General features: G+C 37.3%; 1 protein-coding gene across 1 annotated transcript in view; it reads right to left on the bottom strand.

Moving 5' to 3' along the window:
• Positions 1-477: 477 nt before the first annotated feature.
• LOC131152984 (uncharacterized protein At5g03900, chloroplastic) overlaps positions 478-24,061 on the bottom strand; it is a 38,055-nt gene continuing 14,471 nt past the window's right edge. Inside the window, exons 5-13 of the mRNA XM_058104988.1 lie at positions 16,694-16,766; positions 16,542-16,607; positions 12,300-12,389; positions 11,431-11,496; positions 4,929-5,071; positions 4,732-4,818; positions 4,552-4,615; positions 2,645-2,788; positions 478-1,083 (exon numbers count right to left, since the gene is read on the bottom strand). Coding sequence (XP_057960971.1) covers positions 940-1,083; positions 2,645-2,788; positions 4,552-4,615; positions 4,732-4,818; positions 4,929-5,071; positions 11,431-11,496; positions 12,300-12,389; positions 16,542-16,607; positions 16,694-16,766 — 877 coding nt within the window. The 3' untranslated portion in view covers positions 478-939. The remainder of the gene's footprint in view (positions 1,084-2,644; positions 2,789-4,551; positions 4,616-4,731; positions 4,819-4,928; positions 5,072-11,430; positions 11,497-12,299; positions 12,390-16,541; positions 16,608-16,693; positions 16,767-24,061) is intronic.

Genomic DNA, 24,061 nt, shown 5'->3' with positions numbered 1-24,061 from the left:
GTTGATTTATTCCTCGAGATCTTCAAAAGTTTCGTTTGTTTTCCACTTATAATTGTTTGGTTCTTATTTATTTGTTGGTCATTAGTTTATTAGTTTTGAATAAATTGATTAAGTCAGTTTTAGATTCTTAGGGTTTGAATTTTCCCCTAATCTCAAGGTTGAAATCATGGTATTCCTCTGTCATAAGTGAGGAATTTTCTAATAAAAATAGAAAGTGTCATCCTCTTTTTCCCAAAAAAGAAAAAAAGTAAAATTATTCTAGCACCCCTTAAAATTTTTTAATCCAAGTTTACCTAGCAAGTTGGGAAAGAAAGTATTAAGCCTTTGTTTATGTTTAACTTTCTAAAATATTGATTAGAATGTGACAAGATGCATGACTTCAATAATACAGACTAGCATACACTTCGCTCTCGTGCACGCGAAACCCACTCGCTTGCTTTTGGTTGACATGCCACAAGACTTATTCACGCCAATATATAGGTTGTATATGGCATAACCTTCATTGTAAATTCAAATTAATTACAAGGAAGACAACATTTTTCAATTTCTCAAGAGGTAAATGTGTTCCATGGATGGAAATGAAAAGGCATTGTCCTGCTAAGCATCATAAAAGTTATCCTATCCATGGGTAGATTCGAGCAACTGCTGGCACAAGTTAATTATCCAGCACTCCAATATGGACGCTTAATCGAGTACATATCCATACGCCCATTCATCCTCCCCCAAAAACCCCCCTATAAAATACAAAAATATACATCTGTAACTATAACAGCTAGTAAATTTCACCCAACCTCCCTCACCTGTTAGTTCATGGAACTGCATGGGCGAACATGGTCAATCTCTCACCCATCTTCCTTCCTTCTACTCTTTCCTGTGACCCTGAACACAGCATTTTGAGGGCAAAGGCAATGCAAAATTTACCAAGCGACGGGTCTTGATTCAATCTGATTTCTCAAGCTCCCGGAATTTCTGGTCCCAATCTTGGGAATCGTAGTCTTGCTCAAACAAGTCCTTGTCAGTGCTATAAATAATCCGGTCCTGTCCAATAACTGTTCTTTGGGCCATATCCCGAGCACTAAGAATCTGAATAAATTACAAAGTAAATTAACTTAATTATGTCGTTGGTGTGAGTTTATGCAACCTGAACAAAATTAACTTAAACTCATCCAATGCAAGCGACACAAAAACTATCCTATAAGCCCAAAATCATATATAAGAGCACAATTGTGACTGATGCTCAATCCTTTACATTCGAGTTACTGCCCTTTCCAATTCTAACCCTATGTTTGGGCAAGGTCTTGAATTTGGATTTGTGTGGATTTGGGCAAAACGTAACATAACAGTGCATTGAAATTTGTCCAAATCCACGCAAATCCAAGACCCAAACACTAGATATGCAGCGTAACATAATTTTGAATCCCAAACACTAGATAATTAAAACGAAGGGAACCAAACACAAACATGTGTATGCAGGCTATTTAAAATCCATATCATATTTTAAGTGAGACTTATTGCTGCAAGAAAGTTCAACAGATACAATAAAAAATTATGGTAAGAACACTCGTACTATTTCATTATATGATTAAATGCAGAATGTTGTAAAGGTCAGCCAATGTTATTTAAAATACCAGTTAACAAATAAAATCAAAATAAAGTTCCTCAAGATGAACACTATATTTCATTATGATTAAATGCAGAATGTTTTAAAGGTCAGCCAATGTTATTTAAAATACCAGTTAGCAAATAAAATCAAAATAAAGTTCCTCAAGCTGAACACTATAGATGACACAAAACACAACAGCACTCCTGCATCCATAAAAGATTTAAGTACAGAAAATTAAAAAGTTAGCAATTGGTACTGCAACAGCTTTAAGGAAAGGTACGCTGATGTAATATGAACTCCAAATGCCATCTTTGTGCACCCATAAATTCCAATTACTCACACACATGCACAGATTATGTCAGAAAAATTACATGGCAACAGGATTTTCCTTTTGGGGGATGAACAGGGCCAGGTGAGGTCCTTGTTCATCCCTATCATTCTTCTCTATCACTAATGTGGGAGTGCTGAACCAAGTCATACCAAGTGTAGCATGCATGAAACTATGTTTCACATATGTACCGTGTCCATGTGTGCGCTTCCTATTATAAAGGTGAATTAAACACAACATCCAAAGCACAAGATTCCCACACCATATCCATGGCCTGACTCCATACTATATCAGCTCATCTCTCATATCCATCTCTATGTTTCCTAGTACAAAGGTGAATTAAGTGCTACATAACCAATGCACACAAGGCTCCCACACAACATCAGTGTCTGACAGTGGCATAGAATCTCTTAGTATGGACAAAAAGAAATACCTAGTGCAGAGCATCTATGACGAGCAGGATTAAGATTTTGGAATCACATATAATTCACATTATCACTTCTAATATCTTACAAACTCATGGTTTCTATTTCTCATAAAAATGAATGAATAAAATTAGAAAGCAAACAAAAAGCATACCATACAATCAAGTGCAATTGTTAATCCACATAATGAGGAATCAAATTCAAAATTCAAAAGTTTCAAGACTGCAAAGAACTCAATCAGAAATTATTAGAGGAAACCCAAGATATAAATAAGCAGTCGTTGATTACCTTTTGCCTTAGAGAAAGATCTGGCATTTCAAGTGCCTGAGCACATTGTTCCCGTATTTGGTTCCTCTTCTCTATTTCAGTATTCCTTTTGCGAAAAAAGAACCATCGGACCAAAGGAATTGCAAAAAAAGAACCAGCATAAATCTGAAAAATTAATGTGATAACTATAAATAATCAAAACCAATGCAGAAGCTTTGATTATTTTACTGATTTATTGGTGAAAAACGAACAATGACTAGGAAAATCAGGTAGTTAATGTGAAATGTTTCATGGTAGAGAGAGAGAGAGAGAGAGAGAGAGAGAGAGAGGGGGGGGGGGGAGGGAGAGAGAGAGAGAGAGAGAGAGAGAGAGAGAGGAGAATAGGGGGGGGGGAGGGGAATACGAGTTACCATTGTGGCAGCTCTTACTCTATATCATCAGATAATAATGCAATAATACCTTTGATCTAAATTATTTAACACACTCAAATCTGGTGCAAACATTTCCTATGTTCCCAGCTTGTTACAGAAAATACTCAACCAGAGGACATCATCATGAAGACTTTGTGAAAAAAAAAAAGAAGCTGATCCTTGATTCCAAGGAACTTCACATGGGCAGTGCTGATAAGTTTCTTTAGAAGTTTCTCTCTAACAAAGTGCCAATCAACTTTAATAACCTTTATCCTCTAATGAGTACCAAATTGGAAGCACCATAGGCTGCACCCTTAGTATCACATACTAACTCCTTAGGTGGTGTCAAGGGCATTTTTGAGAAGGAAGGAGAGCTTTATTGCACACCAGTAATGGACGTTCTGAAGAGGGCCTGGAGAGAACCAGGCAATTCTCAAGAAGCTCAAGCGTGGGTGAGCATGATTGTTCATAAGTGTCAAAAAGATCCCCCTTAAATAATAAACCCAGGGTGGGGGGGTTATTACAGGAGAGAGGCAAAATGTATAGGATGTCATCCACGAATAATAGACTGACATGTCATATCTCAATTAGTGAAAAAGATGGTTTTTTGAGCATATCTGATCATGGCATATGTTTAGGACAAGAGGAAATAAAAGGAAAAACATGTCACCAATGACACGCAGACTCAAGAGCAGCTTTAAGAAAAAGCTAAACTTTAAGAAAAGCTAAGGGGTAGGGACCCCCTTTAGCGAACCTTGTTTCAAACCCACAAACCAAAACTCTCCAGAATTTAGGGCAAACAGGTAATTTTATGCATTTACATGCGGTGAATGTGGAAATCCAAACTCATACAACATATTCTTCAACTGATTAACCCATGTGGTATATACACAAATTCTGCAGTAGATCTTGCAAACTACCTGTTGCTTCTTATTTTTCCAAGATATCAAATTTCTGATGTTCCACCAACAACAATACAACATGCTCTAGTAGACATTCTGTTAGATGAAGATGGAGTGTGTCCCTGAATCAAAGTATGAACATGATTCCACTAAAATAGAGCTCGAACCAATGCACATTTGAGACACTTCAAGCACAAAGACTAAACAAAAAGCCACACAGAATGCAAGGCAGTGTCTGTTTTGGCAACCATAAGATAGTCTAGCTTCCCAACTAATATCCTTCACAGTGAATCACTCTGTAGATTCCTCAACATTTGCTTTTAATTTAATGTCAGGAGATCCCCTATATCATGATTTGAATGAGGTTTTGAAGAGAGAGAGAGAGAGAGAGAAAGAGAGGGAGAGGGAGAGAGAGAGAGAGAGAAAGAGTGAGATTAGATAGAGTAATCAATGAGAATAAATTTGCTCTTTTGCTTTTCCCTGACATGATAAAACTTGAACTTCAACAGTGAAGCTGGTAGATAATTAATACGGCACTGCCTCAAATTATTTTAACTGTAATATATGCTGAATCACAAAAGGTGCCTCATTTCTAAAGTGAAACATCAAATCATACCTGAAGCAGGGGAAATATATCTGCAACAAACGTAATGAATCCACTTGGCGTAACTGACATATTCCTTCATATACAACATAAATAGGAAATTAGAAAGGTGAGTGAAAAAGAAAATCAAAAGTTAGCAAGCAACATTGCTTTTTTGTCCTGTTAGAAACAAGCAATGTGAACGGAACGTACTTTAACATGCTACCAAGAATAATAACCCCAAACAGATTAAGCCCACCCAATCCAATGACCATTGCTCTCTCAGAACTTCTAGTTTTACTGCGAAACAAACAAATATCAGGAAATTGAATCAGTTGTGAGAACTAATACGCTCAATAAAACAGAAACAAATAAAAAATAAATAAATAATCATCCTGATAAAAGTAAACCTGAATTGCCATTTCTTCTCCTCGAAAAACTTCTCAACCCCACCAATCCAGTCAGCCCATCTTCTCCCAACATATTCCTTCCTTCCACTCCTCTGAGAAGCAGCTGTACGCTGTAGCGATGGGAATCGATACAGAATGTTTCCCTGAATGATAAGCAGTTTGCAATAAATAAAATCAGCATATTCCAGACACAAAATTTGTGACATGACACAATACAGCCTAATCAGGCGACGAGATGAATTATCAGAGTTCTATTATTATAGCAAAATCAAGTGATGAGATGTAGCAGGAGCTTAATCAAAAAAAAGCTTTTGTGTACATGCGTTGCAGATGCGACCTGCATCTTGGGTAACGAGGAATGCAACAATCAGCTGGATGCAAATGTAAAAGTCAAAATGGTGAATCAAATATCTATTGGAAATTGGCAAACCCACCCAACTTGCAAGCCAATCCTGTGGAACCAGCGTAGATTCTTAAAAGTGTCAAAACTTGGGTAAAACACTATCCAAATCGTATTATGACTAATGACTTCCCCAGAAATAATATGAGTAAAAAAAGATTCAGCTGCAATGATGAAAATTTTGAAAAACATATATGTTTATTACAATTAATTAATTTATTTAATTTCTATATAAAACAGACTAAAAGTATAACAAAACCACACAGCACAAGAACACACATAAATTTTACTTTAAAAAAAGTAACGTAAACACTCCTGGTTTTACTTCCAAATTCTTGAACAATGTATATTAATAATCAACAAGGGATAAGATTGTTATTAACAATAAAAATTTGAAACACCAGTGCCTCCACAAATATTGCAAAGTCAATCTCATATTCAAATAGCATAAAAGCCACAAGGTTGGGGATGTTTTTCAATGAAATGAGCAAAACTTCCTTTTAATGGTCAAGATGAAATGAACCCTCTCTAAATGAGGGTTAAGGGGAAAATAGCAAGAATTGATTACTTGGCTCATTCCTAGTAAATTAACTGTAAACCATAGCGGAGCTTGTTTGTTTAAAATTCCACTCGAGCATTTGCCAATGAAGAATTGAAATGCTTCAGAAAATGCAAATATGAAAGCATACAATTTTGAAATCATTTAATTTAGATGCAAAAAGGAGCCAAGAAGAAACAATTAGCCCTTGAGCATAATCAGGGGCAATAAATTCACCAAAATCGAAAAGCATCAACGTAGGACCAAAGAGCATCCACAAACAAAAGAAACAGTCAATTACGTAATAGTCTATCAAAATGATCAAATGAACCCGAAAAAATATTGATAATTTCTGCATCATATTTTCAAAATCTTTGGATAATGAAAAGCCTTAAGATTGCAATAGGGAGACAAAAATAAAAAAATAAAAAAGTACGAAAGTACACACACACAGAGCCGGGGAAAAAAATCCGGAGATAGAACAAAGCCTAAAACTCATTCAACAAATGTAATTAATGATATACTCATATACTTGATTTATTAACTACAGATCCCATTTCTAGAGCAACATCTGGTCCTTTTATCCCTACTAACATTAAAGGCATCTACTAACAATCACACAGTACCTTAAAGACAATAACTAAACCTACAAAAAGACACTTGCAACAAATACCAAATAAACAAAAGAGGGGAAAAAAGAAACAGAAAGATTGATCTTTAAGAATCCACAAGAATCTCTAGAGGAGAAGGAAATGTCTAAGACAGATCCCCACTCCTGCCCTCCTACCTTTCCCTTTGGATAAAGAGGGCAAGTCTGTGTGGGTGCACAACTTTATTTTATTTTTTCATTTCTCAATTGTTTTTAAAGTCCATGGTGTGTGTCGCAACGTGCCTCCAGCGGGTGAAGGTGCCCCGGGACGGATTAGGGGTAATAAATGTTGGAAATTGAAATAGATTCGCCACTAACCTATTATTTACCTAGGTGCAGATTAAACACCTAATTATTGGTCTCTAGACTAATCCTAAGCCAATGAACTAGTAATCTCGGTCTGTTTTTACCAAAGTTAGGATCGAGAGTTCAGTTATTCGAAGGTAAGGTATTGACACCCCCTACACGCCCGTTCTAAAAACGGTACCTAATTAATTATGAATTATCCCTAAATTGAACTTGACAGTCTTTAATTAACTCCTTTAAAAAAAAACAAAACAAAACAAAGAAATAAGTAAAAGTTTAAAAGGGGAATGGAAATTAAGGTGCGATATAGCAATGTCTAATAAGACCTCTAGGGGATCTTGTTAGATAAACCCCCCTCGGAGCTAATACAAGTGAGGTCTGAAATACCTCTTTGCCCTTTTTTTTAAATCATAGCGGTACACCCAGACAAAAATTGGGAAATTTGTTCAATTTTAAGCAAAAGAGTCTTTAGAAATGTCCCCAAAATTTTCCACAATTGATAAAAATTTTCAAAGATTTTTCAAAATTTGTCTAAAATTTTCTGAGAATTTTGAAGACTTTTTCTATTTTTTTTTCAGCTGAAAAATATTTTTTTTTTATTTTTTCTGACTTTCAAAATATTTTTCCTAATTTTTCTCTAATTTTTTCCCATTTTAAAATTAAAAATTCAATTAAAATTAAAATTAAATTGAAAATAAAATAAAATAAAATAAAAGTGGTTCCAAAAAAAAAAAAAAACAGACCGATTCAGTCGATCTGGACCAAGTATGGTTCGATTGGATTTGGTGGGCCACATGTCCACCCACAATGAGGACACGTGGTGGCCTCTATTTTTCCTTTTTCAAATTTACTGTAGCATAGTGACGTCAGCATTGCGTAACCTGCCACATGTCAGCCCCTGATCGCTTTTTTTTTTTTTTTTAAATAACCGTAGCAGGGTGACGTTAGCATGACATCACTTGCCATGTGTCATCCTCCGATTGGTCTTAAAAGTTTGGCGTGGCAGCAATCCAACCGTCCAAAAAAAACACAAATCAGACGGCCAGGATTGTTCCATGTCGCCTCAAAAACACTCGGTCAGAGTTGTGCCACATGTCACCGCTCATGTGATGACACATGTCCCATTAAACCCTAGGTAACTCATTTTTCATTCTCTCCCCCTTTTCTCCTGTTCATTTTCTCTCTCCTCTCCCACGAACCCTCTCTCTCTCCTCTTTCTCTTACCCCTTTGTAAAATCATAGGGATGCACCCAAGCAAAAATCGTTCAATTTTGAGCAAAAGAGTCTTTAGAAATATCCTCAAAATTTTCCACAATTAATAAAAATTTTCTGAGATTTTTCAAAATGTTTCTAAAATTTTTCAAGATTTTTGAAGACTTTTTTTCATTTTATTTCAGCTCGAAAATATTTTTTTTTATTTTTTCTAGCTTTCAAAATATTTTTCCTGATTTTTCTCTAATTTTTCCCATTTTTAAAATTAAAAATTCAATTAAAATTAAAATGGATATAAAATAAAATAATAAATTAAAAAATGGTTCCAAAAAAATAAAAACTAGAATGGTTCAACTGATCTGGACCGGGTCTGGCCCGGTTGGATTTAGTGGGCCACATGTCCACCCACAGTGGGGACACGTGGTGGCCATTATTTTTAATTTTTTTTTCGAATTTGCTGTAGCAGAGTGACGTCAACATGGCGTCACCTGCCACATGTCAGCCTTCAGTTGCTTTTTTTTTTTTTTAATTTACCGTAGCAGGGTGATGTCACCTGTCATGTGTCATCCTCCGGTTGGTACTGAAAGTTTAACCAGGATCGCTAACGTAGTAGCAATCCGACCGTCCAAAAAAAACACAAATCGGATGGCCAAGATTGTTCCACGTCACCCCAAAAATCCATTTTTCATTCCTTCTCTCCCTTTTCTCCCGTTCATTTTCTCTCTCCTCTCCTACCAACCCTCTCTCTTTCCTCTCTCTCTTCTTTCTTTCCTTCTCTCAGTTCCTCTCTCTCTCTTCTCTATCTTTCATTCTCTGTGTTCTTATCTCAATTCTTCTTCTGTTCTTATTCTCTCAGTTCTTCTTCTCTTTCTCTTCTCTATCCCTCAGTTCTTCTTCTCTCAGTTCTCTATACTCTTTTTCTCAGTTCTCTGTACTCTTTTCTCTTACCTCTCTGCACTCCATATCTTCACTCTGTTCTCTTCCCCTATCTCTCTTCTCTATATTCTTACCTCTCGCTTTCTTGCTCTCGCAGGTTTGATTCAGGGGAAAGACAGGCAAAAATAGTTTGGACCAAGATCTTTCGAGTGATGAGTACTTCATTTTTGTTGTTTTTGTTTGTTCATTTATCTTCACTTTTTATTCTCCTTTGAGTTTTCTGTTGTTCTTTCTTTTGTTGTGTTTTATGTTGTGTTCAACTGGATTTTCTAGCCTTTTTTTGGGATTTTCTCAGGAGCCAAACAAGCTCCTGTGCTTGACCTCGGTAAGGGTAGGGTTAGTTTAATGGTTTAGGGTTTGGACTATGGCTCAATCAGGTTGGACTAGGGTGTGGTCCGGTTAGGTTAAGCCTTGAAGGGCTTGTGGCTGGGGTTAGGTCAATTAAGCCCCAGTGAGTTTGTGGTAACTTGGGCTGGGCGACATGGGTTAAGCCAAGAGGGCTTGTGGTGTCTTAGGCTGGGTCCAATGGGGAGCTCGGCCCATGATTGGGCCGAAGCTCTTAAACTGGGTTTGGGCCAAGGCTTTTTAAAGGAAATAGTGGGCTCTGGGCCCTTTTTTTAAAAAACATTGGGCCCTAGTCTTTTTCAAAATAGTGGGCTCTGGTCTTTTAAAACAGTTGGGGCCGGGGTTTTTTTTTGTTTAAAAAGAAACAGTGGGCACTAGGCTTTTTCAAAATAGTGGGCTCTAGTCTCTTAAAACAATTAGGGCCATGGCTTTTAAAAATATGTTCTTGGGGCTTCATGGGCTTGGACTCGGGGATTAGTTGCTTTTTGTGTTTGGGGGGGCGGGGGGGGGGGGGGGGGGGGAGGGAGAGCTTCGGTCTAGTTTGCCAAAGCTAGTCTATAACCACTTGTGCATTACGGAAACTGTGAACATGGAAGCGAAGCAACCTACGAATATAAAATGAAAGGCTAACCTTAGGGCTTCCACTCCTCCTGTTCTTCTTATCCAAGCTTTCGAACTCTTCTCTGCTTCTGCTTTGCGCCTCTAAGAACCTTTCCAGCAGCAGAGAACCCTCTGTTCTTTAGTCCTCCATCAGTATGAGCCCTTAGCTTGCTTAAGGTCTCAGTCTGTCCTTCACCATCAATATTCCTCACTTTACTCTCTCAATGTCTGGATATCTCTTTGAGAGACACCAAGTGATTGTGTGTATGGCCTCTCAATCGTGTGTCGCTCAATTGCCTTCTATTGTGTCTCTCAATTGCTTCGTGTCTTTTCTCCTCTTGCAGATGCCCCTACTTATAGGGTTAGGGCCTTGGCCAACATTAAAAACCAAATTAACCCATTAAGGCAGTAGATCAACCCCTTTCCAATTGCCGTGCTTGCCTTCCTATAGAAAAATCCCATCCAAGGCTGAAACTCATTGAAACCGGATTTCCCTTGCCGATTTCCTTCCATATGGGTTTCAAGCCGATCAATTGGATTGGGGAACAAATCACCCTTCTTTATTGCAAATCAATCAATTTTGAGAAACAAATCATTCAATTTAATTTGCACAATCGACTAATTTAAGAAAGAAATCCCCCATTTTTATTGCTGATTTTTCCCTAACTTTTTCTGTGTGTGTGTGTGTGTGTGTGTAGGTGCCAGCAGGGGCATTTGGGAAGATCCAAATATTCTTTGCATATTCCCCGTGAATTTTTATTATTATTATTTTGTATCACTTGTATTTCCCTATATTTTGTATTTTCTGATGTATCCCGGACCCCCATTTTTTGTATTTTCTTTTTGTATCCTCTTTTGTATTCTCTGCTGCATTTGTATAAAATAATAATAATAATAATAATAATAATACTAATAATACTAATAATAATGTGTTATTTAGGCACCGGACAAAATGGGGCGTCTACAGTGTGTCTAACACAAACCTAGATTCAAGTCCCCTATAGATGAACTTGAATGCCCACCTGAATCATCTTGTTCAGCAAAGAAAATGTTCCTAGAGATCAAATAGAACTCAGAAATTCATGTGTTTCATAAGAAGCATGTTTTCATAAGAAGCATGTTAAAACTCAAAAGTATAATTTTAACAATGCATAAGAAGATCAGCATCTAAGAAACATCCAAAATTGTGTATCATAAAGGGAAGACAAGAAACAATAAAGAGATTAAGGTTCTTAGATATTGTAACAACCAGATACCAACTAATGTCTTATTTCCCATGAGCTGAATAAAATTTCTCCAGTTGCATAAATATTAAATCGGAGTTTCTTATAAACAATCATTACTCAACTGTAGAGCGGAAAAACTAAATTTTAAAACCCCAGCTAGATGCACAGAGGGAAGGGGTGGCAATACTTCCATACAGACACACACACACACACACACACACACACACACACACACACTATTACTTCATTTCATTGGTTGGACTTCCAAATATATGCATTTTATAACAGACCTGTTCATCCACTTCTGGCTGACCATCAAACCGTAAAAGCACTGGCAAGATGTATGACTCATCATTCTGAAACAAAAAAGAAATGGAACCAAGTTTAAATAGCAGGGATTTTTAAAGAAAACGACATTCATGCAGTGCAGGAACTAAACAGGAAAAACTCCAATCCTTAGAAGTCCAGCGACTAATTAACAAGTGTGTATGCAAGGGTGTGGATGTGCATGTGCATGTGCATGAAGAGAGACACAACGTGAATACAGAGTGCAAATGTGAAGGCAGAACATTACAATTAACAAAATTTGCATACAATTCTGATAACTCTGCCAATCAAATGTAAACAAGAAAAGAACAGAAAGTGCATACAAAGTAAGATTTCTACCCCTCTGAGTACCAAACATTGAAGTTCTGAGTTACCATCCCAAAAGAACAATGCCAAAATTGCCCACCTCAAGAAGAATTATGAGGGTATAACATAAATTCCAATAAAGGAACTTGTTGAATAATCAGTAATGACCTAAAAACTTTAGATTGCATTGAACCATGGGCTATTAAAGGTCTAAATCTGATGCTTTTGAAACCTGAAAGACAAAGCACCATGCTACAAATGTTACAATAATGAAATCTAAATAACTTTTTTCTTTTTCTTCGTGAAATTAACCAAGCATATTAGTGGCCAGTAGGGTTTTCCATTTACTTGTAAAAGAGTATGCAACTGTATCCAGTTGAGGATTCAAATTTTAAAAATGATTTATCTTCTTTATAGTCAAATTATAATAAAATTGCCACGAACAAAAGTTATCTCAAATTTAAATGACAAGCTAAATTTTCAATGACAAACTAGACCACATCAAATGAACTGGAGGTAAACGTACATCAGTGGCATCCATTGACGATAAATCAAGATAGGGAGCAAGTTCTTCAGCTGTCACCACGCCACCATTTGAAGATATGTATTGTCCAATCTGTAGAGATGGGTCAAGGGACATGACTAAATTATCAAGTTTCCACTATTTGTTGATTAGTAACAAAATTAGAAATCCTAAAGCAAATCAATAAACAATTAAAAGATAACTTCTCTTAGGTAATTACGTGCATCAATATCATTCATGACTAAGGGTCCGTTTGGTATCACTGTCAAAAATAACACAAAAACTAAAAACTAGAAACAGAAATTAAAAACTGGAGACCAGCAACCTATTAGGTTAATATTTCTAAAACTAATAAAACTTGATTAAAAATGCTCATTTTTCCTCTAACCAATTAACAAATAAAAAAATATGGTTAAATAATAAAAGTGCAAAAATAGTACAAATTAAAATACTATAATTAAAATAAGATTATTATAATAATTTAATTTAATTATATACTTTAAAATTCACTTTATATACGAAAACTAAAAATTAGTAAAAAAAAATATTTTTTAAATGATTTTTTTTTATTTTTTTGAAAATTTATGGACATTTATTTTAATTATATTTTAAATTCATATGATCATTTCATTTTAATTTTAATTAAAAAGTATGTATAAAATGGATGATTAATCCAAAAAAGAGTTAAATTTGAATATCAAAATATTCTGGCAATTGCCAAAACAACTGAAAAACCATAAAATCTAGTTTTCAGTTTTTTTACAAATAGCTTAAAATCAACAACAGAAACAGAATACTAGCAAAGACAAACGCATTTTCACAATTTGTTTCTTCACTTAAAGAAACGAAAACAGCATACCAAAAAAAAAAAAATGATACCAAACAAACCCTAAGCTCATCTTATCATAACACCCAAAGAATCAGTAGAAATATGAGCAAAAAATAATAAATCCTACTGCGTAAGGTAAACCAAAACATTTGAATCAATATTTGCTGCCCCAACCTCAAAACAGTTTCAGCATAAATATTCAACTTAGAACACTTCCTAACATGGAAAGTTGCATCTTAAAAATCCGATACGCATTTATACACTTGCATCTCCAGTGTAATATAAAGTTCAGGAAATGGAACCTGCAATATAAGAACTGCAGATAACAGGGTGTATAAATCCATATTAGGAATTTTCTTAAAAACAGGTACACATTTATATGCTTGTGCAGTGCCCTTCTAATCACAAAATATGATTTTGTATTATACATCAGAAGTCTTGAACTAAGGCCTAAACACACATCCCATCCACCCTACCAACAGATTATCACAAAATGTGATTCAGAAAAGACAATTGCAACATAAACATTAAGCACCAGGCACCAATATGATCTAATTAAAAAATGACGTCACATTCTAATTTATTTAGATTTCTGTTTTGCCCACATATAACTTTGAAGTACTGAGTCAACTAACAGAAAAGCTATCCTTTGTCTGAATATGACCAAGCTAGTGGTGTTAACATTAGATAGTCTAATTTATAAAGGGTTGATGTCAACACACAAGTGACTTTCCAGAACTTTCACCAGAATCATTACTTTCAAATTCCAATTATTTTTAAAAATATAAATAGAAAGGTCATATATTTTCATTCTACTAGACAAATAAGAAGAAACATTTTAAAGCAATGATAAGAAAAAAAAAAAGACCAAAGCAAGAAAGAGAAATGATACCAACAATGGCTTTAACTGGAATGGCCCCTCCGTCTCTCTCTCTCCCTCCCTCCCTCCCTCTCTTTACCCCTTGCTATATAGTTCCTCTCCCCCCTCCTGTGTGTTTGCTGCAATGAAGATTTGTTTAGGTTATGACGAGCCAAATGATTCAGATCAAAGGAAAATCCTTCTATCTGTGTTTGGACAAGGGCGAGGGAGTTCATCTTTGCCCGTGGTCAACAAGAATGCAGTTCGTAACAGATGGGTTAGGTTATCGGAGAAGGCCGTTTCATGGTTCATTGAAGGGTTGTTGGTTTTTTATCAGATGGAGAGGGGGTTTGGAGTTTTTGCATGGGTATTACAAACTATTGGCTGTCGATTAGGTGGATGAAGGTGGGAAAGTTCCTAAAGTTAGGGTGGGGTTGGAAATGCAGGAGGTTTTCTGTGTTCATTCTCGGCGGTACAAAAGGTGAGGGATGGTGAAGCTTTGTGAGTGTTTTCTGTGACCTGGCGAAGGAGTTGCGAAAAGATTTGGGTGATATAGTTGCAGATGGTCATCCAAATTGCAGATCATGGAGGCAGGTCGCGCTGGAAGGTAATAAAGATGGAAGTGAGGGTGGCGATCATCAAGCCCTCTCTGGAGATCAAGGTATGGTGACTGATAGGGAAGAGAGGTGCTGTAGGTGTGGCGGTGGGGCTCAGAAAAAGAAGGCTGAGCTTCTGAAGTCAGCAGCAGTCGCCGTTAAACAGCAGGAACCAACCATCGGCAACCAGTCAGCAGCTTCCGAAGGCAGCAATCATTGCCAACAAGCCAGATTTGCCAGAGAAGGTAGCTAGGGTTCTGATGGAGGAGTCATTCTTCTCAGAGGTTGCTACGGCTGCACTCAGGGGGGTGAATGCGAAGATAAATGGGCTGAGAGGTATGTTTCTAGTTTTGGACCTGGCACAACTAATTGATAAGGGCATTTCTTTTTTATATAAACTGGGCCATTACTTAAGCAAGCCCAAGACTTAGGTTTATCTGAATTGGGCTCTATTGAGGAGTCCAAGGGTGGTCCTCATTCCTTGGGTTCTATTCATAAGGTAAACGGCGAAAGGCAGGATGCTGGATGGGGAAATGTGGAATCAGATAAGTCAGTACTGGATTTCAAGAATGGGGAGGACCAGATTTCAGTTTTTAGAGCTCAGCAAACCAACAGTGAGAAGGAGGAGGTTAGACTTCAAGCACAGTTTCCAGCACTCCAAAATTCGAGTCAGGCTGATCAAACTCTCGAATATACCCAGAATATTAATAGCTTGGAGCTAGAATTAGACGGTGGTATTAAAAATGTAACAAGCCTGGAAGAGAGTTCAAAAAATGGGGAGGTAAGAACTAAAAATCCAGGAACAATCATGGGGGAGATTGATGATATCTTGTGTCTGAATTTTGGCAGATTTGAGGGTAGTAAGGTGTATATGCTCACTGGAAGTTAGTTCACATGGGCACTGAGATGAGAAAGGCGTTCGATAAGAAAGAAATTATGGTGCAACAAGGGCAAAGCTATTAAGAAAAGAATCTAGAGGAGAAATTAGCAGTGGAAGACTCTCTTACAAAGAAGCAGGTTGGGTGTAGAACCAGGAAAGGAAAGAAAAGAAGGTTAAGAACTCGCGGGATTTTTCGGACTCCAAAAGTGATGATTTGACCTTATGTTTGAAGAGGTCTTGGATTTGGATTTGTATTGGATTTGGATAAGATGCAATATAAAATTGTATTGAAATTTGTCAAAATCCACCCAAAACCAAATCCAAGGTCCAAAATCCATGTTCCCAAACACAGCTTGAGTGAATTTGACACTTCTGATTATTGTGATGAAATAGGGGATTTATCTTTGTTCATCCTGCCCCGTTAGAAGGTTAGGAGGGAGTTTCTATTTTTGAAAATGATGGTTTGGTCAAGAATTTACAGTGTAGGCATTGAATTTTGCCTACTCTCATGGAGGAAATTCCCAAGGAGGATTTTGAAGATCCAGATCTTTTGGATAAGTTGGATTTAAGGTTGAGTGGTATTGAGAAATGAGGTTCACCTGGATGGTGGCAAACTTCATAAATTGAAGGTTCAAAGAGAAATAGCGAATTTGAAGAGTTCGGTAAATTATGATGGACAGGGTCTGAAAAGGGTGTTCTTGATTAATTTTATCTAGTATGGTGTGATCTTCAGTTTTTTTGTTCTTTGTTTTTTTTTTTTCTCTCAAATTTTTTTTTTCATGGACTCCTTGTCCCCGCACATTGTACCTTCCTTTTTCCCTATCTAATATACCTTCTTTTATTATCAAAAAATAACAGATGATGTATATACCTCTCTACAAAGTCTCAAACACAGTATAGAAAAGAAATTATATACATCGCAAGACATCTATACAAGTAGCCTGAAAGTGGGGTGCACAAAATCTCATAAAATTACGTTCACCAAACAGAAGAAAAGACAACAGAAAGGGAAATTAAATAGAGCCAACAGACTGAAATAAAAACACTGAACGGACCACTGAATTCAATGCTCAAGTATTACCAACTTCCACCTCTCTTCTTCAATTCCTTGATTAGGATCACCATCACCAAACACAAATGAAAAAACCTACAAAAAGTCATTCATGAAGTTAAAACATTTTCTCAGAACTGCAAATACAATACAACAAAAGAACTGATTCAGTTTTCACATACAGATTCAATGAAGTTCATCCCATCACCTTCTGTTTGTACGCGTCGCCTTCTATAGTAGTATGGATCCCAATACCTAAAAAAGATACATGAGATTGAGTAAAGATAAGATTGTCTAAAGTTTGCTTTGAATGCTAAGGAGAGGGGAGAGTGATGGAAATAACAAGAACACAGGTCAGTCATTCTAATATTTAAAAATATAATAATAAATTAGGAGATGAGCACGCGCAATGCATGCGCAATGAGCAAACAGGCTAAGTAAAACCCATGGCCATGCCTCTTTATCAACAGTAATAGCAAAAAAAACAAAGAAATGCATATTTGAGTCCATCATCTCCACATCAAATGTCGTACAAAAATATCTCTCTCAATCTACTAGAACAAAGACTATTTTTCAAAAAATCTAACGTCCACTTAAAATCCCTTTTCACAGACTAATCCCACACAAATATCTAACCACCTAACAAAACTAACCTCCTCAAGTCTCCCAAACTTACACACAGTTCTATTTCCATTGAAATCTCCAAACATATTACCTAACAAGCCAAGGTTAAATTCCCTGAAGCTCCTCAGCCCCAAGCCAGACTATAGGGAATGCACACCACTGTCGAACCATATGGTACTTGACCTCCTCTTCCATGCTTCCTCATGAGAAATCACTTCGGTGTTCCTCCAGTCTCTTCCCATTCAAGAGAGAATAGAAAACAAAGAGATGGATATAAGTAGGAAGCTTGACAAAGAACCTTTAGGAAGAGCAATCCAACCTTCTTTACAAAGAAAATGGCTTTTTCCCCACCAAGCAAGTCCTCCAAAACCCGCTCAATAACCCGCTCAATAATGGAATCCCATGCTGCCTGGCTCTTAAAGGACATAGGCATGCCCAAAGGAGCAGAAAGGAAGAACCGAACACACAGCCCAAGTTACTAGCTAACTGAGAATCAAATTCCACCTCTCAATGTAATTAACACACTCTTAGTCAAGATTAATTTTAAGTTGTCATATTGCCTTAAAACAAAGCAAAACACATCTCAGATGCCAACAGTTGTTCCATCTCAGCCCCCCAAAAAATAATACTGCTGTCAATAACAAATAAATGACTCATAAGAGTCACGCCCTCACGCCCTTCCCTTTTCACCCTCAATCCCTTTTTTCCATTCACTTCTCAAGAGATTAACTTTTGAAATGCTTCCACTGCAATTATAAATAGGAGTGAAAGAGGATACCATGAGCAAAAAAACACTAGAACTTCTTGAAAGTTCCACAATGCTTCCATTTACAATAAAATTGAAATTTTCACCAATGATATACTCATCCAAATTAATTTCCTCCATTTCTCCCAAAGCCCATCTTTCAAGAAAGATTAGGAAATACAAACGAACATCATGCTTCAAAAAAGTCAGCAATGAGGAAAAGTTTCACCAAAGAAAAGATGCCAAACGAACATCTTTGAAGTACAAAAGAAACTAAAAACAATTTTTTAGAAGTAGAAGTGCAGTACTGAAAGGCAACAATGGGGTACCAACCCATGTACAGAAAGGAGGATCTACACCTCCCAAAAAAAAAACATTAAATCAAACCATTCTCTGATGTCTGGTATAAAAATTCCCAATCTCCAGCAGAAAAGAGTACATTAAAGATTGTTTGAGAGACCAGAAGACTCTTTTCCGTCAAATGCTCTTCTATTCCTTTCTCTCCAGATGCATCAGAACAAACACAGTGGTGTCATTTGCCAAAATATCTCTCTGCTTTTTTCAATATTCGTGATCTTCTAGCTTTGAAGCAGTCATACTGCTTGGAATCAGCCACCTTACGCTGAACCATTATTGCCAGATCAACTCCCACAAACCCAGGCTTTGGGCAATGGAGAAGAGCGCGACTAGTATTCTCCCCTGATTCATAGCACACATAGTAGAGACCAATGTAAATTATCCCTCTCCCTCAGATTCTCCAGTGTGGCTATAGCTTCCTTAGCTACTACTCAAACAAAGAACACTTCACTCAGGAAGCCATTCCCCCAGCTTGTCGTGCTATTGACAATATCACAAAAGGGCTAGACAATGATAGTCGTTCCTTTCTCAGCCTTCCATTTTATCATGCTCTTGCCATTTGGCTGTCTTCTGATTGAGGTTCTGAACAGCACCATTTTCGCCCTCGGATAGAACATTCTCAACCAATTCCATCTTGTTTATGGCCAAATTAATTGAACAAGGCTAGATAGGAATTTTTATGTGTTTAATCCTTGCTCCTCATATGAGAACAGAGACCAACCCCATATGAGAATGTAACGAGCTTCATGAACCAGTCCTTTTTGAATGATCATACTTACACTTGACAAAATTCTTCTAAAGCTTCTCGTCCTCACTTACATATCTGCAAAGCCATTCCACCAAGAGAACCTGGTTGAAGCTATTAAGATTTCTCAGTATCACACCATCAATTATAGGCCTGCACACAGCATTCCACTTAACAAGATGGATCTTCCTTCCATCTTCTTTTCTACCCACCACCCCCTCCCCCACAAAAAAAAAAATCTGTAATTTTTCCTGTTTCTTAGCAATAGCTGATGGCAAAGCATACAGGGACATGACATAGGTTGGTAAGTTGAAATAATGAACTCCTGATGACTGTGTGTCTTCCCCCTTTCAGTGAGAGACATCCTCTTCCAACCAGCAAATTTCCTCTCAAATCTTTCAACCCCCATTGCATACCACCTTTTAGCTTTGAAAGCAGCACCAAGAGGCATTTCCAATTATAAAGAATCTTGACCCCTGACAATCAAAGGCATGGACTATCAACAGAACTAACAAAGTCTAAAATGTTTTGCACCTATGACTAGCAGAGCCTTCTTCCAAAAAATGAAAAGTCTTGATCAACTCTCCTTAATGGCATGGGAGATTGCTGCTTTCCCACAGAAATTTCATTGATTCACTTCTTCCTACAGAAGTCAAAAAACAGTAAGAGAGATTAAAAAAAAATGTTCCTTTTCCCTTAAATAAATTTTGCCAAGACACCCCTCTTGCACTGTTTTAGAGCACACCGCCCAAAACCTAAGATGCTATACACCACTCCCCAGAGACTCCTAGCCAGCAGGCAACAAAGAGGATGATTGACAGATTCCTCATTAAAGAACAACAGTTGACCAGTGTTTCTCATAGTCTTTCTAATCAATTATCAAGATGCATTCTCAAGTTACTTCCAACATATAAAAGGCAATCTTTTTAAGGGACTTTAGATCCAAATGGCCCTCCAGTGAAAATCCTCATTACTGATTCCAAGACCCTCTCCAAGAATAGCATCACAGACTTTACCGAAAAGCAACACATAGCAGCCAAAATCCATTTTCACTTTATTGGTAATTCCTTCGTTTATACTAAACCATGAATTGATTCCAAGACTCACTACGAATGACGCCATGGAAGGAATTTACCTAAAAGCAGCTCATAGTAGCCAAATTCCATCTCACTAGATTGTTAGGTCCTTCCTTGGAAGGAAAGATAAAACTCCTCCTGGTTTACATAAGCATCCCTTACAAACAGAGTTCCAACAAACACCAAGCCCCTTCTACATAAAATTTGGAAATGATTCTCAAAATGCCATTCAGCTTATTCCCTGACCCTGAATCAACAGCCTGGTCTCCACAATCATCCCTCATAAACATAGAGTTCCAGCAATTCCGAGAAAAAAGTCATTATTATCCCATCCAGTCTGAGAGCTTATCACCACAAAGCTCTTGCGTTATGCTACTACCATCCCATCCTTTTCAAATACAAATACTCAAAATAATTAACCATGCCAACTCCCACCCCTTCTTATACCCTTTTCTTGAGTTAAAAAACCTCAGAATTTTGTCACTATGCGCATCTCAAATTATCTCCCAGACTCTCTCCAAATCAGCATGATCATTACAACCATCCAAGGACAAACTTTCATTGTTTTCATTTGCATCAAGACTAACGTCCTCCGAAAATCAGCCTTTCATGGGCAAAATTTTTATTATACACAACCCAAGTACAAAATGACTGTCATGAACAAGAAAATATATCCAAACAAAAGAAAAAAGTACCGAATCAAGCAAAAAGCATCTTAAACCACCTAACCATAAGAGTCAGATATGACGTCTCAGACCTTTCAAGAACCCTCTGTTCATCTCCATCTATGCCACCCAAAAAATGACAGGGATCAAAGCTAAGACTTTTTCTTCTTTGTACAATTATTAAAGCCTCTTCAGGCCCCAAGCTCTTTTGACAGAGTAGGAGCTGCCCAAGAGAAATTAACAAGTAACAAAGCCAACTCTGACAAATTCCTTGTCCAAGAACAGCGTATTAAGATGTGGGTCACTGATTCAGGTGCATTCCAGCAAAGAAAACATCTGCTCACCAGTACTTTTCCCCTTTTCATGGTTCTCAATAACAATCTGTTCCAAGTTGCTTCCAAGGCCACACACAAAAAAAAAAAAGCAACTTTAATTGGAGTACTTGCCTTCAAATAGATTTCCCAAGGAAAGTTGGACCTCCTATTAGCAAGATTTTGTTTTTCAACATCTTGACAATAGGAATTAACCATAAAGTGACTGCTATTATATGTTATTCAACTTCCACCTCAGCCTATCTTGACTTTCCCTGTCAACCCCAACTCCATAAATCATATTAAAGAAATTAGAGAAGGCTTCCAACTTCCAGACTTGTGCATTCCTCTCAAAAGGAATGTTCTAGTTCAAATCAGCAGGGGAGAAAAAACAGCAGCTAATTTAAGCTTCTTTATCACAAGCCAAAGAAAGGAGATCCAAGAATTGCTTTTTATAATGGCATCACCACATCAGTGGTCATGACAAAATAGAATGCACCACCAGACCATGAACCATGCACTCCTGAGAGAATCTCCCAAAATCGCCAATATTTTTCATATATATCTATATATAGAGAGAGAGAGAGAGGGGAGGGGGGAGGGGGGGGGGGGTAACTCTCCCAAACTCCAAGTAGGTTTGAAAATTGAAACTAACTTTGCGCATGATAATACTACAACAAATTAACCTTTCTTTGCAGGGACCTTCACATGGTGCAATTTCAGGGAGGAACCTGTTATGTCCAGCATCCAGTCTCTACAGAGTGGGAGGAGCACTTTCTGATGCCATGCAACAATCTCTCTCTAGGCCAGCATCTGGGGCTGTGAGTAGAGGACCAATCCCATTTAGATTTGAAAATAAGTGGCTTGAACAGGTTTTAGTGATCATATGAGACAATGGTGGCAGAAGATGAGGGAGGATGGAGGAGGGCTTGATAGTTATGTAGCGGCATCCAAACGGAAAGGATAGAAAGAAAGCTTGAAGATCTGGAGCCCTAAAGTTTCTGGAGGCATCAAATTGAGGAAGGAGAACTTGCTCCAAGTCGTTAATGACCTGGATGATAGAGAAACTTGAATAGGGATTTCTTGCCCAGAAAGGGAGAGGAGATTTAGGGCAAAGAACAAATTGGCTGATGCTATTGGAATAGTGATTTTTGAAGGCAAAATTCTAGGGCTCTTCAACTTCAAACATTGGGTTTTTTCATAGATTGGCCAGCTACCATTGCAAAGGCAATTTCACTGGCAGGGTGGAGGCAGATAGTAGGGAAGTAAAATGGAATTAGCGATGAAGGGAACCTCATGTGATTTCAAAAGAATCTTTACTTGGAGACCTGTGCTGGAAGGTTTTGAACACAATAGAATAGGGGGAGAGAAGACCAAGCAGTTAGAGACTCCTTTCAATGAAAGGGATGCTTTTACCCTCGCTTCAAGAGAATCAAGGGTGCTTAGGATGACTACACGGTTTTCAAGGATTCAGTCATTATGGATAATTTTTTGAATTATGTTAAAACCAGTTTTATTTTCGATTCCAAGGAAAGAGATTGTTGATACCATGGGCTTTAAGCATATTAGTCTCATGGGTTGCACCCACAAATTTTTAGTTATGGACTTGGCCAATAGATTAAAGGAGGCGGGGACTAAAGTGCTAGGTGATTTTTTTTTTTTTTAAGAAAAAAAGAAATTCACTAAGAGAGAAGAATGTAGAGGATGGGAAATATTCAAATAGAAAATGAAAGAAACAAAACAAAAGGAAGCTATTACAAAGAAAAATAATAATAAAAATAAAGCTAATGGAGCCAGCCAATCACACAGGGTATCAGAGAGCCACACTACCAAAACATACTGTAGAGAACATAGTCAACTTACAAGGAAGCCACAAAAACAATTCTAGCCTAAATCATCCATAGAAACACAGCACAATGTTGAAAAATAAGTCCATTTTTCTCAAGCCAGATTACTCATTATAGCTTCTAAAACTGCAATTACCGCAAAACTCTCGCCTTCTTTTGCCAATCAAAGCCAATAAAATTGACCAACAAATCCAACACACTCACAACAAACAAAAGAGTTTGTTCCATAAGCACCAAGCCACAGAGCACTAAACAAATAAGTGAGGATGATCCTCAATACTAGCAAAACACAATGCACACATTGGGAAAGAAAGGCATGTATGGTCTATTAAGAATCTGCAACAAATTGTTAGTGTAAATCTATTAAGGATGGCCATCCACACAAAAGCCTTTACCTTTGAAGGTATTTTAGCTTTTCACATTAATTAGAAAGAGGAAAAGAACAAAAACACTAGTTTTGGATGAGAATAAAAAGACTTAAACAAAAAACACCAGAATTATTCAAACAACGAACTCTAATATCCCCACAGTGAGAATCTGAAAAGAATCCAAAAACCTAGGAGAGACCTCGGACTCCCTATCAGTAAGATTCCTACAGAACTAAAAATCCCAAGAAAACCCAGTGTCTGAATAAATTAATAATGAGAAAAGAAGAAATAAGGGCACAGGGACACATGGTGGAGCCTTCTCAGAACGTTTGTGTGTAGGACCATGAAATCCTTGATGCTCAAAATGCTTTGTGAAGAGCCACCAAATCCTTGATGCAGTACCTATTGCAAATGAAGTAGTGACTAGCAATATAAATGGAGGAATCAAAGAGGTGATTTGCAAATTGGAAATAATGAAAGCATGCAATCATATCTCATGGGGTTCCCTAATGAAAGCATCCAATTTTTCCACTTTTACAGGAGGATCAAGGCAAGGGGATGCTCTCTAACCTTTTCAACTTTGTGGATGGATGTGCTCAGCAAAATGTTGATTAGAACATCAAGCAGCATGGGACAGCAGTTTAATTTCTGGATTCACAGTGAATGGCAGCAACTGCAGCATGCTGGGTAGGAGAGTTTCTTACCTCCTCTTTTGCTGACGACAGCATTGTGTTTTGTGATAGTGTCTTAAAAGGTGTTTTAAAAGGGTCAATGAGACTTGCTTCAAAACAACACACGCCTAAAAAGCCTTG

The sequence above is a fragment of the Malania oleifera genome, chromosome 1 (assembly GCF_029873635.1).
Source record: "Malania oleifera isolate guangnan ecotype guangnan chromosome 1, ASM2987363v1, whole genome shotgun sequence".
Taxonomy (NCBI): Eukaryota; Viridiplantae; Streptophyta; class Magnoliopsida; order Santalales; family Ximeniaceae; genus Malania; species Malania oleifera.
This window is presented reverse-complemented; position numbering and strand designations above follow the sequence as displayed.